The 16352-nt window shown below is 32.3% G+C and overlaps 6 protein-coding genes across 6 annotated transcripts; 5 read left to right on the top strand and 1 right to left on the bottom strand.

The window, feature by feature from the left end:
- Positions 1 to 511: 511 nt before the first annotated feature.
- On the top strand, positions 512 to 1309 carry Chro.80296 (hypothetical protein). The annotated part of the gene is made up of 1 exon (XM_662854.1): positions 512 to 1309. The coding sequence occupies one exon, from the start codon at positions 512 to 514 to the stop codon at positions 1307 to 1309; it is 798 nt and encodes a 265-aa protein (XP_667946.1).
- Positions 1310 to 1515: 206 nt separating this feature from the next.
- Chro.80295 (Sushi domain) lies at positions 1516 to 4434 on the bottom strand. The annotated part of the gene is made up of 1 exon (XM_662853.1): positions 1516 to 4434. One exon carries the CDS (start codon positions 4432 to 4434, stop codon positions 1516 to 1518), a length of 2919 nt encoding a protein of 972 aa, XP_667945.1.
- Positions 4435 to 5282: 848 nt separating this feature from the next.
- On the top strand, positions 5283 to 9125 carry Chro.80294 (ATP-dependent RNA helicase; ATP-dependent RNA helicase). Its single annotated transcript, XM_662852.1, has 1 exon — positions 5283 to 9125. One exon carries the CDS (start codon positions 5283 to 5285, stop codon positions 9123 to 9125), a length of 3843 nt encoding a protein of 1280 aa, XP_667944.1.
- A 1042-nt stretch (positions 9126 to 10167) lies between these two features.
- Chro.80293 (hypothetical protein) lies at positions 10168 to 11718 on the top strand. The annotated part of the gene is made up of 1 exon (XM_662851.1): positions 10168 to 11718. The coding sequence occupies one exon, from the start codon at positions 10168 to 10170 to the stop codon at positions 11716 to 11718; it is 1551 nt and encodes a 516-aa protein (XP_667943.1).
- A 542-nt stretch (positions 11719 to 12260) lies between these two features.
- Chro.80292 (hypothetical protein) lies at positions 12261 to 13928 on the top strand. The annotated part of the gene is made up of 1 exon (XM_662850.1): positions 12261 to 13928. The coding sequence occupies one exon, from the start codon at positions 12261 to 12263 to the stop codon at positions 13926 to 13928; it is 1668 nt and encodes a 555-aa protein (XP_667942.1).
- Positions 13929 to 14585: 657 nt separating this feature from the next.
- Positions 14586 to 16325, top strand: Chro.80290 (hypothetical protein). Its single annotated transcript, XM_662849.1, has 1 exon — positions 14586 to 16325. The coding sequence occupies one exon, from the start codon at positions 14586 to 14588 to the stop codon at positions 16323 to 16325; it is 1740 nt and encodes a 579-aa protein (XP_667941.1).
- The last annotated feature ends 27 nt before the right edge of the window (positions 16326 to 16352 follow it).

Raw genomic sequence — 16352 nt, 5'->3', positions numbered from 1 at the left:
AGCACTTGAATTGTCCACAATTTGATCAATAACTGTTCCTAACACATTTTCCCCAATTTGAGCAAACTTATCATTGATTATTTTCCCGATTCCCAATGGATCGATCATCTCCAATCATTCATTCTTACGCACCCTTTTCCTTTCATTTTAAAATATATACTTACTCTTTCAGCTAGTACCGTTGGCGCCATCTACTCATAAACGGCTGCGGCGCCTATAATACGCGCCCTCATGCATTTTTGATGATCTTGGACCATTAGAATTTAAATAGTAGGAAAAAAATTAAAGACTAATATAGTATAAATACAAGAAAAGCTAATTTAACAAATAAAAGATTAATTATTTAGGGTGAGCCATTCCCGGCTGCATATACTATTTATAATCTAAAAGGTTATCAACTTGTCCCAACATAAAATAATTCCAGTTAGTTTATATTAAGTGGATCTAAAATAAAAAAAAATATTAGAACAATAATCATAATACTTTGACTTATCTCAACAAATTTAAAAGTATGGATGGTAATTCATCATCGACAAAACTAAGTGGATCGGGACTCCCTCCCATGTCCTTTTCTCCTGAGATTCAAGGTTTTATTGTCACAAAATTTGATCCTCTGCTTTCAATAGTTAAAGAATTAAATGACCATTTGCAATCTTCAGATAAGGAAAGATTAAGGCTTGAATACAGAGTTTCAAGGATTGAACGGACTTTAGAAAGTTTAATTAAGATTGTAACAGATTTAGGATATAAACTTCCAGAAGAGGATGAATTTGAAAAAAATATTCCAGAATTAAAAAATGAGCTCAGCCTTTTACTTTCAGGAGAAGAAAGTGTTACAGCTCCATGGTTGTTCTCTGTCCAGTCAGGAACTCCTATTTCATCGCTTCAGGTTCTTTTGGAATTTTCACAATCAAATACTGAAGTGTTACTTGCTGATACTTGGAGAAGAGAAGAAGATATGTGGATTGGATTCCTGGATGATCTTCCTGATGAATTCTCTACAAGAAGACCTGAAAGTCTCTCTCTGGTCGATCTTAGAAGAGCAGCAAGGAGGGCTTTACTTGAAGTAATACGCGGAGAATTACTTCTTGTAATTAGAAATGTACCTGGAAAGCAAGAAGTTCCACATAATCCACTACCAGTAACATTGGTCGCTATTCTTGCTGCAGCCTTCTCTGAAGCCTGGGAAAGAGTTGAATCTTCTGATCCAAATTCTCTAGGAAGGCTTGCTTTAGTTCTAGAAGGTGATAATATTGGTAGTAGACTCCGTGCTGGTAAGAAAAAATTTGCAATAGAAGCTTTAAATTGAATTGTCCTATCTATATTTATTCTTAGTTTTAATTATATTTTGTTTCTTTATTCATGTATTATATATTATTGTTCTAGTAATCCCAATATTTATTTAATAACTCCAGTTCAAAAAGTACCTATTCTCTTTTAGTTAGAGCTGAAAATTACCCTCTAATCAGAAATTTCAATTTTAATATGCTAGTAAATACAATAATTATTATAGTTTTAGTCGTTTTTTACTAAAATTGGAGCTCCTGTAACCCTATCCAATAAAATATTCTTTCCTGTTGCACCAGATTCAGATGAAACTTCTAATAATTTTAAACTATCCTTCTCATTGTCAGTTTCGTTATTTTTCTTTTCTTCATCTGTATCTTTAACTTTTATTCCTTTCTCTTCTTCTTTATTATCTGATTCTTTACCTAATTCCTCTTTTGTAGTACTTTCGGTATCCTTATCACTGATAGAAGCAGTGGAGGTGGAAGTAGTAGTACTAGTAGTGGTAGTAGTATCATTGGAAGATGCTTTATCTATTTCTTCTTCAGATTTTGTGTTTTTATTCTCATCATTAGTTTTTTCTTCACTTTCATCCATTAAAGCATCTGGAAATTCGCCTCTTTCTTGATCTTTAGATTCATTCATCTTTTCAATACCAACATTAATCCATTCACCACCTCCTGTAATTGAGTTGATTAACAAATTAAGGATCTTATTAAAATGTTTGCTTATAGAACTTTTTTGCCTCTCAATTTCTCTCATAGCAATACAATATACTTTTGGTGAAAATATTCCATTTTCGCAACGTAGTTGATTGTTTGCTCCAGTAATTTTGTATCCATCATCACAATCTACTTCAATAACTTCATCATTCAAATAGTATTTTTTTTCAGGCTTTACTTGGGAGTAAGGAATATTTGGAGGATAACAAATATTCATTTTAAGTAAGTTAATGTTTTGAACATGCAAATTTGCACTCTCTTCAGTTTCACCACTATTAACCATTTGTACCTTGATTCTTTCTGCTGCTTCATGTACTAATTTAGTTTGGGTTGAAATATATGTTGCTGCAATCAAATCCTTATCAGTCATTGATCTTCCCAAATTTCTATCGACACAAAGTGAATTTTCAACATTTTCATCATTATTTTCTAAACCATTTTGTATTTGCCAGTTACAGTCGAATTCTCTTTGGGATGCATCTGGGAACTTTTTCCTTTGCAAACTGGAAAGTGTATTACACATAACTTCTTGCGTGCACCACATACAGCCTCTCATTATCCCATTTAATTCTTGTTTTGCAAAGTTCCTACTTTGGAAACAATCGTTTACGCACGCTTTTCTTGGAACAACAAAATCAAATCTACATTCTAAATATTCTTCGCAAGCATCTTTTTTATTTAGTAAAGTACAGTCAAATAAGCACATTTCATAGACTGAATCATAGAAACAATTTTTTGAAGATTCACAGTTTTCTTTTTGGCCATGAAACTCGACACACTTACTGAATACTCCTTTTCTTCTTTTTGCTGTAATAGTTGATGTAATATTTCTAGATAGTGCTTCTGCATCGAAAAGTAATTCTCCTGTAATTGGATCTCTTTTCTCATACCATTTTTTCTTCTTCTGGAGTGGAAGTTTTTCTTTTTCTTCCTTCTTAGCATCATAATCCTTCTTTTCTTGAATTAGCTTCTCCATCTTCTCATCACTTTCACTAACCTCTAATAAGTTATTGATCTTTTTAATTTTTTCGTCAGCTGCTTCATTTTTATCATTATTAGATAATGATTTTAACTTTTCTATTAATTCTTCATTAGATTTTTGTTCGTGGTTTTCAGTTTCAGTTTCAGATTCTTTTTTTTCATCTTTATTTTCTTCCTTGGTTGGTTCTGTTTGATTTTCACTTGATAGTGATTTTTCCTCGTTATTTTTTTCAGAAGGATTTTTGTCAGTTGTATCGTGGGATTTCACTTCTACATCTTTAGTATCTGTTGGAACTTCATTACTCTTCTGTTTTAATTTCTTAACAATAACAATAAACTGGTCATCAACTCTTTTAATAGTCTCATCTTCTGGTTTAACACCCAATTTATCCTTCATTTCTTGTATTGTCTTCTCGACATTATCTTCTAACTTATCATCGCCATTTGCTTTGATTTCTGAATTATTGCTGCTTTCTTTAGAAGTATCTTTTGAAGCATCAGATAATGATGCATCATTTTTTGAATCCTCGTTTTTAACTTCATCATTTTTTACATCACTATTAGATTGATCGTTAGTATCTGTTTTCATTGACTTTTCATCATTCTCTTCACTAGATTTTTCTTCACTAGTATTTTCTGCTCCATCGCTATTTCCTGTCTGATCGTTCAGATTATCAGTAGATTCAGATGCCAAGTCTTCTTCCTGAGCAACTTCTGAGCTAGAAAAATCTTTATTGGCATCAGCTTCAGAATCTGAGCTCTTGGCTGAATTCTCTTCCGTTGATTCTTTTGCACTATTATCTTCAGATTTATCTTCCTTTTTCAAATCATCCTTTGAACTTTCAACAGATTCAAGCGATTTTGGCTCAGTAGAATTACCTTTGCCAGAATTTTCTTCATCATGTTTAGTTTCTTCAGGTTTCGTTTCTTCAGGTTTTGTTTCATCAGGCTTAGACTCTTTGGGCTTGTTTTCATCAGGTTTACTCTCTTCAGGCTTGGCTTCCTCAGATTTGGCCTCCTCTGGTTTGGTTTCATCAGGTTTAGTCTCTTCGGGTTTTGATTCATCAGACTTAGATTCTTCTGGTTTTGCTTCATCAGAGTTAGATTCTCTGGGTTTTGCTTCACCAGACTTAGACTCTTCGGGTTTGTTTTCATCAGGTTTAGGCTCTTTGGGTTTTGTTTTATCAGGATTCGACTCTTCGGGTTTACTTTCCCCAGATTTTGAGCTCGATTGTTCTTTTGCCTGTTCATCATTTGGCTTAGATGACATTATCTTTCTAAACTCCTTTTGTGATACGATTCCAGTATCAACCTCTCCAAATTCATCCTCCCCAGTAGGAATTTCTTCAGATTCCAATTGTTCACATCTTGAAATATATGGAAGTTTGCAAAATACTAAAAATATACAAATAAAAATAAAACAGAATTTGATTTTGGAAATCATCTATCTTAAACAAATTTATTATCTTATCAAAAGTTAACCAGAATATTCTTTTCTTTATACATTCATCAATCCCAATGGCTATTTAGTACCATGCATTCAATTTAGTGGGCAAAAATGACCCTGCAAGACATAATGGACAAGACTTTAATTCACACAAATATATTCCCGCCAAAATATTATCATTTTTTTAATGGATTTGAAGTTATTTTATATATTATTAGATTTAAATATTTATTTGTTTCTGGTAAATGATTGCTATTTGGACCATTTTTAGTGGGTTTGGATAGTTGTATTAATTTATATGCCAATAATATATTTGATAAAATCCATATTTGAAAAGTTGTTAAATTACAACTTTCCCATAATATTGAAATGATTTAATTCGATTAGTTTAATTGAATTTTTCTTTAAAAATCAGTTAATTCATTTAACATTACTGACTCTTTCATGTTAAATTTACACGATAAAAATTTTTTAAAAAAATCCCTTCTTAGATCAATTATAAAATAAAAAGGAAGCAATTATCTCTCATTTATAATTTTAGTTAAATTATCAATTATCATTTTCTCATGCATTTTTGCATGCAATACTTGACAATCACTATAATGTACCGGTAGAACACAAGTATTTGGCGGGGTAGCAATTTTGGCGGCGCATTACTTGTAATTTTTGACAATTTCATTTTTAAATCAAAAATTAAAAAAAATTGACAAAAATTTATCCAATAATTATTATTCGTTTGGATATCAGCCACTATTGTCTAGACTACTATTTACCCTAGGCTAGGCTAATTATTGAGTCTCTATTTATTGAGGTTAATAATAATTACCGATTAAGGAGGAGCGAAAATGGAAAGGGAAGAAAGATCATTTGATTATTCGCCTCAGACTCAAAAGAAAGCCAGAGTCGACAGCAAAAATGATGATAATTTAGAGGAATTGGTTGATGAAAATGAGAATATCGTTGCTAATCACACGAGATTCGATGAGAGCATGAAAGTTGAACATATTGTATATGAGTCAGGGACGAATTGCGTACATGAATGTATTAGGCCATGCGGTTATGTTGCTCCAACAGATTCTAAGCTTAGAGTTCAGTATGATGAGAATGGAAAAAAAATTCCTGCAAAGGAATACTCATTTAAACTAGATACTTTTCAGGCTGTATCTATAGGTTGTTTGGAAATAGGAGAAAGTGTATTAATTTCAGCACATACTTCAGCAGGGAAAACTTGTGTAGCAGAGTATGCTATTGCAATGGCTCTAAAGAGTAATCAGAGGGTTGTATATACATCTCCTATTAAGGCCTTGAGTAATCAAAAGTACAGAGATTTAAGAACTACGTTTGGTGATAATAATGTGGGACTTCTTACTGGAGATGTCACAGTAAATCCACTTGGGTCAATTATGGTAATGACTACTGAAATTCTTAGATCTATGCTTTATAGAGGAAGCGAATTAGTAAGAGAAATAGCCTGGGTAATTTTTGATGAAATCCATTATATGAGAGATAAAGAAAGAGGCGTTGTTTGGGAAGAGTCTATTATTCTTTTGCCAGATACTGTAAGACTAGTGTTTTTGTCCGCTACCATTCCAAATCATTTAGAGTTTGCGGAGTGGATTTGTAGGACAAAACATCAACCTTGTCACGTTGTATACACAGATTACAGACCTGTTCCTCTACAACATTTTATATTCCCGGCAGGAGGTAATGGAGTTTATTTAGTTATGGATGAAAATAAGGTTTTCAAACAAGATAACTATATGAAGGCGTTGTCAGCTCTGAAAATTGCCGCTGAGAGTAATAGCTCTCAGAAAGAACAGAAAAAACATGCAGGTAAAGCTCAGCTAAGAGTTGACCTTGAAAGCATTGTGAATATGTGCCAGGAAAGGAGTTATCTTCCGATCATTGTTTTCTCCTTCTCAAAGAAAGATTGCGAGTTAAATGCATTATCGCTGAAAAACATTGATTTATCCACTGAAGAAGAAAAGGAAAGTATTGACTTCATTTTTAATAGTGCTTTGGCAACTCTCGCGGAGGAAGATAGAAATATTCCTCAGGTTGTTGGAATGCTTCCATTATTGAGAAGGGGTATCGGAATTCATCATGGAGGTTTACTTCCTGTTGTAAAGGAAATAGTTGAGCTTCTTTTTGGAGAGTCATTTATTAAAGTACTATTCTCTACAGAGACTTTTTCTATGGGAATTAACATGCCTGCAAAAACGGTTATCTTTACTTCACTTAGAAAATTTGATGGAAAGGAGTACAGAATTGTTAACTCTGGAGAGTTCATTCAAATGAGTGGTAGAGCAGGAAGAAGAGGCCTTGATGATAGAGGTATCACAATTACTATGATTGATGAACTTGCTGATCCATGGGCTATCAAGTCAATGCTTACTGGACAACCTTTAAGAATTGATAGCCAATTTTATATTGGATATAATATGCTTTTAAACCTTTTAAGATTAGAAGGGGCTGATCCTGAATATATGATTAACCGATCATTTTCACAATTCTTAAAGAGGAAAAAGACTGTATCTTTACACGAAGAAATTAATAGGATTCAGAGCATTTTGGATAATTACAAAGTTTCAGAGCCAATTATTAAAGTCATTGACTCGAATCAAGAACAAAATCATTCAGAAAGTCCTACTAAAAAAAGTAGAACTAGCTTGAATAAAAGCAACTCCCAAGGAAATCAATTTGTAGTTATGAGTAGAAAAGTTGAAGGAGTGGATGATATCTATGGTTCTTTCAAGGAAAGCTTGATATTGCCAGAATTCTCAAATTTTTCTGAACTTTTAACTGCTTATGCATATTTTTTACATTTTTCAGGATATAAAGTTATTTGTAAAAATGAAAACCTATTTGATTCAAAGGACTTTTATTCAAAGAATCCATGCCCTTCAAACTTATTAGAAGTTGAGTTACCCTCTGAAAAAGAATTTTTGAGGGATAAAGCCTCAATACATAGTAAAATTAGTAATTTTATCGATCTTTGTAAAGAGAGTTGTAGTTTTGAGACTCAAGTAAACCAAGCGGATATCGACATTATTATGAATGAGAAAGCTACTGGGTATCATATAGAGTCAGAAAAGGCATTGATTCGAATTGGAGACACTCTTTTCAATCATTTTACAGAAATGATTGAGCTTAATAAATATATAAAAAAGTTCATTATCAATTCTAGGATAATCCACAGATTCCTTAATCCAGGAAGACTAGTATATATTAGATTACCATATTTAGAACAAGAAGAAGCAAATTCACTGAATTTACAGAATTTAGAGTCTCAAAATGAAAATGGGACTTTAGAACCAGGTTTAAAAGATCCAAAATATATATTTTATATGAATGTTTTAAATGGGTTTAGCCAAAACCAGTACTTAGATTTAGGTTGGGGAGTTTTGCTTAGCAATCCAAACCCCAGGAACAAAAAGGTTGATACTGGATTTTTAATTGAGCCAAATAAGAACAAAAATCTTGAGAATCAAAGTGAATATGGCAACAATCAGCAGGAAGGTGAGACACAAAATTCAAACTCTAACTCGACAGGTATGGAAGATTCTGAAAAATTCTATGTTAGGGTTCTGTTAAACAAGAAGCGTTTCCCAAAACTAGTATACGATAAGATTGTTAAAGAGTTAGAGAAGAATGTTGAAGACTCTATTAATGAGAACACTGATTATTGTGTTTTTAATTGCACTGTTTCGTCAATACAAGAAATTAGTACTGTTCGATTAAATATTCCTCAGAATAGAAGTAATATTACCAATAAAAATACTCCAGGCTTGATGTCATTAGAGATTTCATTAAATAAGGTACTCGAACATCTTGGCAAGGATAAGATTCCACTAATAGACTACTATGGTGATGAAATTATCAACATTGGAAATGCATCATCAGATTCTCAAATTTGCGATAAACTAGATAAATTCAAAGAACTACAAAAGAAGATACAACAAGAGTCTATTTTAATAAACAAATGTCCATTTTTAGCTTTGTTATTGTTATATATTAGCTCTCATAAACGTCACTTGAAAGAGAGAGTAGATGAAATACAAAAAGATTTGAGGGAACACGAATACGATACTATTATGCAGAAGGAATTGCTTGGAATGAGAAAGGTCTTAAAGAATTTAGATTATACTGATGAAAATAGTATTGTACAATTGAAAGGGAGAATAGCTTGTGAAATTTCAACATCAGATGAACTTTTAATCACTGAATTACTGTTCAACAATGTCTTTTTCCAAGAATTAAAAATTGAATATATTGTTGCTATTTTATCATCCTTATTATATGACGAGAAATGTCCTGATATAAAGTTGGAAGATTCTACTCTAGCAGTGGGATATGATAATATTCTGGACGTTGCCAAAATGATTGTAAAGATTTCATTAGAATCGGGTTTAAACATTGATTCAACACAATATATGAGTAAATTTAGACCCCAAATTATGCCCATAATTCTTAAGTGGAGTAAAGGAGAGAGTTTTGCATCTATTCTTGAAAATACAAGCTTTTACGAAGGAAGCGTAATCAGGTGTCTGAGGAGGCTGGAAGAGCTACTCAGACAAGTTGCAAGCGCAACAAAATCTATTGGAAATGATGACCTTGAGAAAAAGCTTAAAGAAGGTATTGCACTTATCAGGAGGGGCATCGTTTTTACTCCAAGTTTGTATCTTTAGTCAGAATTGTTAGGTATAGCCTTTTAAGTTTATTGTGTTTCCCCCCTGCCTCATTAGATCATGTTTTAAATAGTTTTATTTAGACATTTTCCCTTTATTCCTTTTTTTTAGCACGAGTAATATTTTCAGACGAAATTTAACTGAATTAAATGCATTTTGGCGCCAGGCAGTTCATTTTCGTATGTGTAGAATATTCCTGCGGATAAATTAATAACTGATATTTATTAATGCTGAACTATTGGGCAAGTAAAAATGGTGAACTATCCTGATGACATCTTATATTCATCAAAATACGAGGATGATGTATATGAGTACAGGTAAGTAAGGAAGCGTCTGATTGAAGGAAGAAAATTAAGGGCAATTGTAGGCATGTAACTTTACCAAAAGCTGTAAGTTAGGTACGAAACTAGGACGAAATTACGAATATTTTATTTCATTAAGTGGATTGATTTGGATTCGTCCTTCCAAATATTAAGATTTTTTTTACTTAATTTGTTTCAGATTTCGAAAAAGGCTCAGGCAATAATCCAATCAAAACCTACTGGACTACTTTCTGAGCAAGAGTGGAGAATGCTTGGAGTACAGCAATCTAGGGGATGGCAGCATTACTTGGTACATAAGTAAGTTAGCTTCAAGATTTAAACAATTAAAAACAAACCAATTTCAGGCCTGAGCCCCACATTTTGTTATTTAGGAGGCCTCTAGGAACTAATCCACAAACAGGTATGATTTTCTATACAAAATAAAATAGTAGAATTGATTATTGTTGGACAATTTTTTTATGCTTATAGGTCTTGTAGATACTGCTTGGATTAATTCAAAAAACTCAATGTAAAAAGGATCAAAGTTCATGAAAGTCTCGTAATTAAACAATTTCGATGTATAACATTTTTTTTAAAGAATTATTAATGCATGACTTTTAGCATTTCCCGCCAAATCATAATTGAGGAGTTTAGGGCGCTAATGGTCAATAGCTAGAGTGACTTTAAAATAGAGAAAAAAAACAAGGGTTTAGTAGAGGAATCTTCAATAGTAATAAAGAATGAATTTTTTGAAGTCACTGTTTATTTTTTTAATTTGCGTTTATACCCTTAATCTTAATGTAGCTGAGGGATTTTATAGTGCATCTGCATCTCCATCAGTCAGCACTAGTTTGACAGCCTATTCCGTGGCATCCTCGACTGTCTCTCTATATTACATGCTATCTCAGACCAGGAGGGGCCCAATTGGAAAGATTTTGGCGAGCATTTATTTGCCCATTCAAAAAGATAGAACTGGCGACTACACCTTTAGCATACGGACTGATAAATGGGATGGAGATACAATTATGGTATCATCGTGTATGCTATATTATTTTAGCTTAGCAGTAAACCCCAATTTAAATGATAAGTATTCAATGTACTCTAGTAGAATTATGCCTGCATTACCTTGGGGTGAAGTTAATTTGGATGAAGACCCTCTTCAAGCTATGACCAGGATTTACGACTATTTAGTTTCACTTAAAGGTGGATATATCAGAATACCCCTAAATAATGTGGATATTTGGCAATTGTATCCTTTGGCTGTTATACAAAAATACTCCTCTATGCGAAATGGGAAATTTAAATTTAAGGCAAAATATCCAAAATTGAAAAAAGATTCCAAAAACAAATCCAAAACTAACAATAAAGAGCAAGATACCTCTGGAAATATTAAGTTGCCACTTATAGAGAATGAATCATCTGTAGAAATGAAGAGGAATAGAACCAATTTTGAAGAAGTAAAAGAAAATAACTCAACATATTCTGCTGTGATTGGGCAGAGATCCACTTTAGATTCATATTTTCAAACAAAAGAACTGAAATCTTCCTCATCTGTCATTTCTGATTTCAAGATAAGGAGGAAGCATTGTATTGGAGGACTTTCAGTAGTTTGCAAGAACAAATTAAATCCTAAGGTTAGTTATATTTCAGTTCCTTGGATTCCAGATGAAAGAACAGCAATTGAAGAGTTGAAAGTTATACACGAATATACAAATACTTTGGAGGAAAGTTCTCTAAATGAGATTTGTCAAAAGAACAAACTGAATGAAAAGCTGGTTAACTTCACCTTAGCTTTAATTTTATATCTAAGAGAGAGACAATACGATATTAATCACATCGATGCTGTTAATTTTAAAAAATGCTCGTTTGCCAAGTTTAAAGATAAAGTTTTAAGGTTTACTTTATGCTTTTTTGATATTTTTGGCTTGGCTCACGGAAAGAATCGTGTCAATGTGGCACCTTGGAAACGTATTCTAGAAGAACACTGGAAATTAAATCCCTCAAAGACTTTAGAATACCTCATTATCGGATCTCATCAACAAGAAGTTCGTTCCGATATTTACAGTTCGTCTGAATGGTCGGAATTTGATTTTGCAATTGCAGCAGTTGTTCACTTCTTTTCAATCATACTTGGAGTTCCTATACTCTATGGGCAATATGTTAGTAAAGTAAGCAGAAAACACTTCCTCTTAGAAAGAGAAGCTTTAAATCTACAGAAATATAATGTACCGGTTCCGCATTCAGTTAGATACGAGGCAGAAATAGTTATTACTCAAAACACTTATTTATAATAGTTTAGTTTATGTTAATTTCTAACATCCTATTACTAGCAAACATCTGATAATTTTGTTTTTTAAATCTCTACCCTCGTTTAATTTTTAAATTTAATTTAATTTGCAACCTGCTCCACTAATCCATTAATGATAATCTTATTGCTTTGAATAACTCTAATGTATGTAATATTGCAATAAATTTATTTTTTTATTGCTACGTGTTGGGCGGGAATTAATATTTCTTTAATAAATATCTTGCATGTATGCAATCCTGGATAACGGTAATTGCACTGAAGAAAAATTTTTTTGTATTATGAAGAAGGAGAAGCAAAGAATGAAATAATTAACATACAATGTGTAGAATTTTTATTGTAAATCGAATAATTAGTGATAAGTTATTTAAAAATTAAATTTCTAATAATTAGTTGAATATTTATGTAATTTGCCTGGCATATACTGACATGGTAACGTCTCTTGTTTGCAATTTTGCTCGAAAAAAATTGGATACTAAAAATATAAATAGTTGTAATATTTTAATTTTCTTTTAAATTAGTGATACCATGAAGTTGCAGGCCTTATTAATATTACAAATTCTATTTGGATGGTTTTCTTTTTCCAATGGTTTTGCCTCGGTTACTGTTTCCACAACATTAGGACTTTTAGGAGGAACAGCTGTATATTACATGCTTACCCAAACAGATAGAGGAACTCTTGGACAAATTTTAGCAAGTAAAAGGTGTCCTGTACTCGAAAATGGAACGGATGAAAGGCTATTATATATTGATGCAAATAATTGGGATGGAGAAACAAGAACTACAGTTGCTGGGTTAATGTACTTTTACTCATTACTTGTTTCAGAGTTTGCATCTAAAGCTCCAAATTCTAATGTTGAAACTTCAATGCTTCCATGGGGTGCTTTCAAAATAGAAAACAATCCAATTAAAGAAGTTGAGAAAATCAGGGACTATCTGACATCGATAGGCGGAGGATTTATACGCTTAAACATAACTGAGGCTGATTCTTGGAATATTTATCCAATTGGAGTAGCAAGATTCATTTCAGAAAATAGAGATAAAACTATTAATGTTGTGGAAGAATCCATTTCCAATACAATCAACAAAGCATCAAATGCGGTAGGAAGTTCGAAGAAGGATAAAAAAAAGCAAAAAGAACCAAAGGAAGAGGAGGAGAAGGAGAAGAAGAAGGAGAAGGAGAAGGTGAAAGAGAAAAAAAAAAATACCATTGAAGGAGGTCTTTCTGATATGACTAGTGTGTCACATCGTAGAGCGATTTCATCAAGATCTCCAGTACATGCAAAAAAAGGCAGCAATAAAGTTCATTATGAAGAAACTCCTTGGACCCCATCAGATGACACATCATGGGGGGAGCTTACTGCTATATATGATTACTTGGAGAGAGTAATGGAAAATAAGTATGTAGTCTCAAAAGAAAATGTTACATACAAAAATAGGAAGATAGAACAACTTGCTCTTGCTTTAATACTTTACTGGAGAGAAAGGCAATATGATATTTCGTCAATTGATCCAATTAACTATGATGCAAGCAAGTTCAGAAAGTCTCTTGGAGTATTTGAGAGATCTTATGCAGCAGTTACTGATATTGCTTCCTTAGGACATGGAAAACGTAATGGAATTAGAATTGCACCTTGGAAAATGATTCCAGACTCTATGTGGAAACACAGTCCATTCCAATCATTTGAAAGAGTTGTTTATGCAGTATATTCTGATGAAATTAAGAAAAGTAAGTATAATTCACTTAATTGGAATGTGTATGACTATTCAATCGGAGTAGTACTTAACACATTTTCAAGAGATCTCGGAGTTCCTGTAGTATTTGGACAATACCAGGAGAAAGTTTCCAAATTTAGCAAATTGTACAGTTTTAACCCTCTAAAAATCAAAAAGTATTCACAAGAAGACGGATCTTTTGTTGAAAACAAGAAAGGCTCTAAAAAAGAGTCTAAAGCTATAGATAGTACAGAAACTGCTGAAGAGGCTCTCCAATCAAATTCTGAATCTGATGTAAACAAAACCAACATTAAAGACGATGGTGAAAAGACGAAAGAATCATCCGAACAATTAGAATTAGAACAAAATGATGATAAAAAAAAGAACAAAGGTAAAAAAAGAAAGTTAGACGAGAAAAAAAGCGAAGACAAAGGAAAGAATAAAAAAAAGAAACTTGCAAAAAATAAAAAAAACAATTGATTTTTAATCATGAGATAATATTAATAATTGAAAGTATTAACATACTCCTTCCCCTCCCCCCCATTACATGCACTTCTAACAGAAATTACGTTAGGCGGGAAGAATGGGCGGTTAGTCCCATTTAATTATTTCGAGTTAATGAATTAAAGAAATGACTGTTAATTATATTTGAATAAAAGGAATGAAGTTTTAATCTAAAATTAACAATAGACTTGACATAAATTTTGTCAAGCTTATAGCTAATGTAATTTATTATGTGCAATAGATAAATAAATGCGTTGAAATTAAGTACAACAAAGAAAGGAGGGGTAGATAAACCTATTAAATTAATTAATAGGTATCGAATTAAAAAATGCATAAATGCAATGTATTAAATAGACAATAAATAATAAAAATTATATAATAGATGATAACGAGCGAATATTAATGGAGACATTGGAATAAAATTTTTGAAAGGAGTTAAGAAAGAAATTAGTGGGGTTTACACTAGAAGCTGCATTTTATTGCTTACACAAATTAAAGTTAATATTTGTATTTATGCATATAAATATATTTAAAGCGTAGATTGATTACAAAGGAACTTCTAAAAAAGCAATATTAAAATATAAATAATTTTGTGAAAAGAAAGTACAACTTGAGTTATAAGGAAATATTAGAATGAAAGGAAAAGTAATTTTATTGTGCTTTGTAATTGGGCTATTAGCTGTGTTAGTATCTGGTGGATCATTGGGATCAGTGGATGTTGCACTCATTGCTGGAGCAGGTGTGACATTGTTTGGAAGCTTAGCAGGTACTATTGGAGAGAATATTTATCTCTCCATGACAACAATGAAGAGAGGAACGGTACCACAAGTATTATCAAGCTTGTTCTACCCACTTAATCCAGAGGATCCAAACTATACAAATGGAGTACCAACAAGTACTAGCATAGATTTAACAGGAGCAGATGGAGAGACAATTACAATGACTTCAATCATGCTTTATTTCTTCTCTTTGTCTAGTATGAGAAACTTTAATGGACAACCAAAAGATCTGGATAGCCAGCCATTATTTCCTTGGGGTCCACTATATTCATATCAACATCCTGTAGTAACAGTTTCTCAAATAAGATCTTGGATTACAAGACAGGAAAGTAAAGTTCTAAATATTCCATTGGATAAAGTCGCATTATATGATTTATATCCATTGGCTGTTATTAGAAAATATATCGAGTTTAGAGGAAAACGTAAAGGTTATAGTGGAAAAAATACCTTATCAGCTTTTCAGAAGAAGTATTACTGTCCAAATTGTGAAATTAAGCCATTTTTGAGAGACTTCTTTCAAGGAAGATGTTTTTCTAAAGAAAGATGTAAAGGTATTGGAAATCCCAATGTTGTTTACTGTGAACCTGGATGGAAAATACATTCAGAAAGTACGACTTTACCACCAGAGGAAAGCAATAATGAGAATGCTGTAAATCTGGAGAGAATTCCTTCTTCAATTGAGTATCTTGGAAATATTTATGAACATATTGAGTTACAAAAGTATGAACTTTCATCTGAAGCTCTAGAGAAACTTTCACCCAATTTATTACTTTCTCCTGAAGGACTTTTTGGTCTCTCAGTAATTCTCTATGAAAGGCAATTACAATATCTTCTTGGTAATGTAGAAAGATCAAATTACAAGGAGAATGGTATTAAGAAATGGTTTAGAGATTTAAAGCAGAAAATCTTCCGCTTTCTAGATTTTGGGAAACAAACATATGGAGGAGAAAAAAAGAAGAAACCAATGACTAGGGCAGCATGGAAGCAGTATCCAGACTCACTTTGGAAGAAATCTCCTTTAAAGACTTGGGTTCATTCTGTTGAAAAAACCAGATACTGTACTTTAACAAATATCAAGTATAATACAAGAAAGTGGAACGAAATGGACTATGTTATTGCCGCTGTTTACTATTACTTCATTAGATGGCAAGGAATTCCTCAAGTTTATGGCCAATTTGTAATTGAAAAGAGCAATCTAGAAAAGTTATCAAAGGCAACCCAGAGACTAGTGAATTCTACTGTTGTTAAAACAAATATTGAGCCTTCTATTACTTCAACTGAAACACAAAGTCCTAATGAAGCTTTTATTACTCAAAATACTGAATATGAATCAGAGCATTTACCTACTACTGCATTTGATACTCTAAAATTCACTGCTAAAGTTGAATCAAATGTACCTTCTAAAGAAAGAAAATCTTTAAAAGGTATTACCTCGAACAACTCTCAAGAAGGTAAATTTATTTTTGATGATGATGAAGAAACTGAAGAATCTGAAGCACCCGGAGATGATAGGGTAGAAAGTAGAGGTAGAAGGTATATTGCTGTTAAAGAAAATGGTAGGAATGATATTCGAACTGTTGGAACTGCTGAATAAGGCCATATTAATTCAAATTAGATATTT

The sequence above is a fragment of the Cryptosporidium hominis genome (assembly GCF_000006425.1).
Source record: "Cryptosporidium hominis TU502 chromosome 8 CHRO018111, whole genome shotgun sequence".
Lineage (NCBI taxonomy): Eukaryota > Apicomplexa > Conoidasida > Eucoccidiorida > Cryptosporidiidae > Cryptosporidium > Cryptosporidium hominis.
The sequence above is the reverse complement of the archived record's forward strand: the minus strand, read 5'-3'. Positions and strand labels throughout refer to the sequence as shown.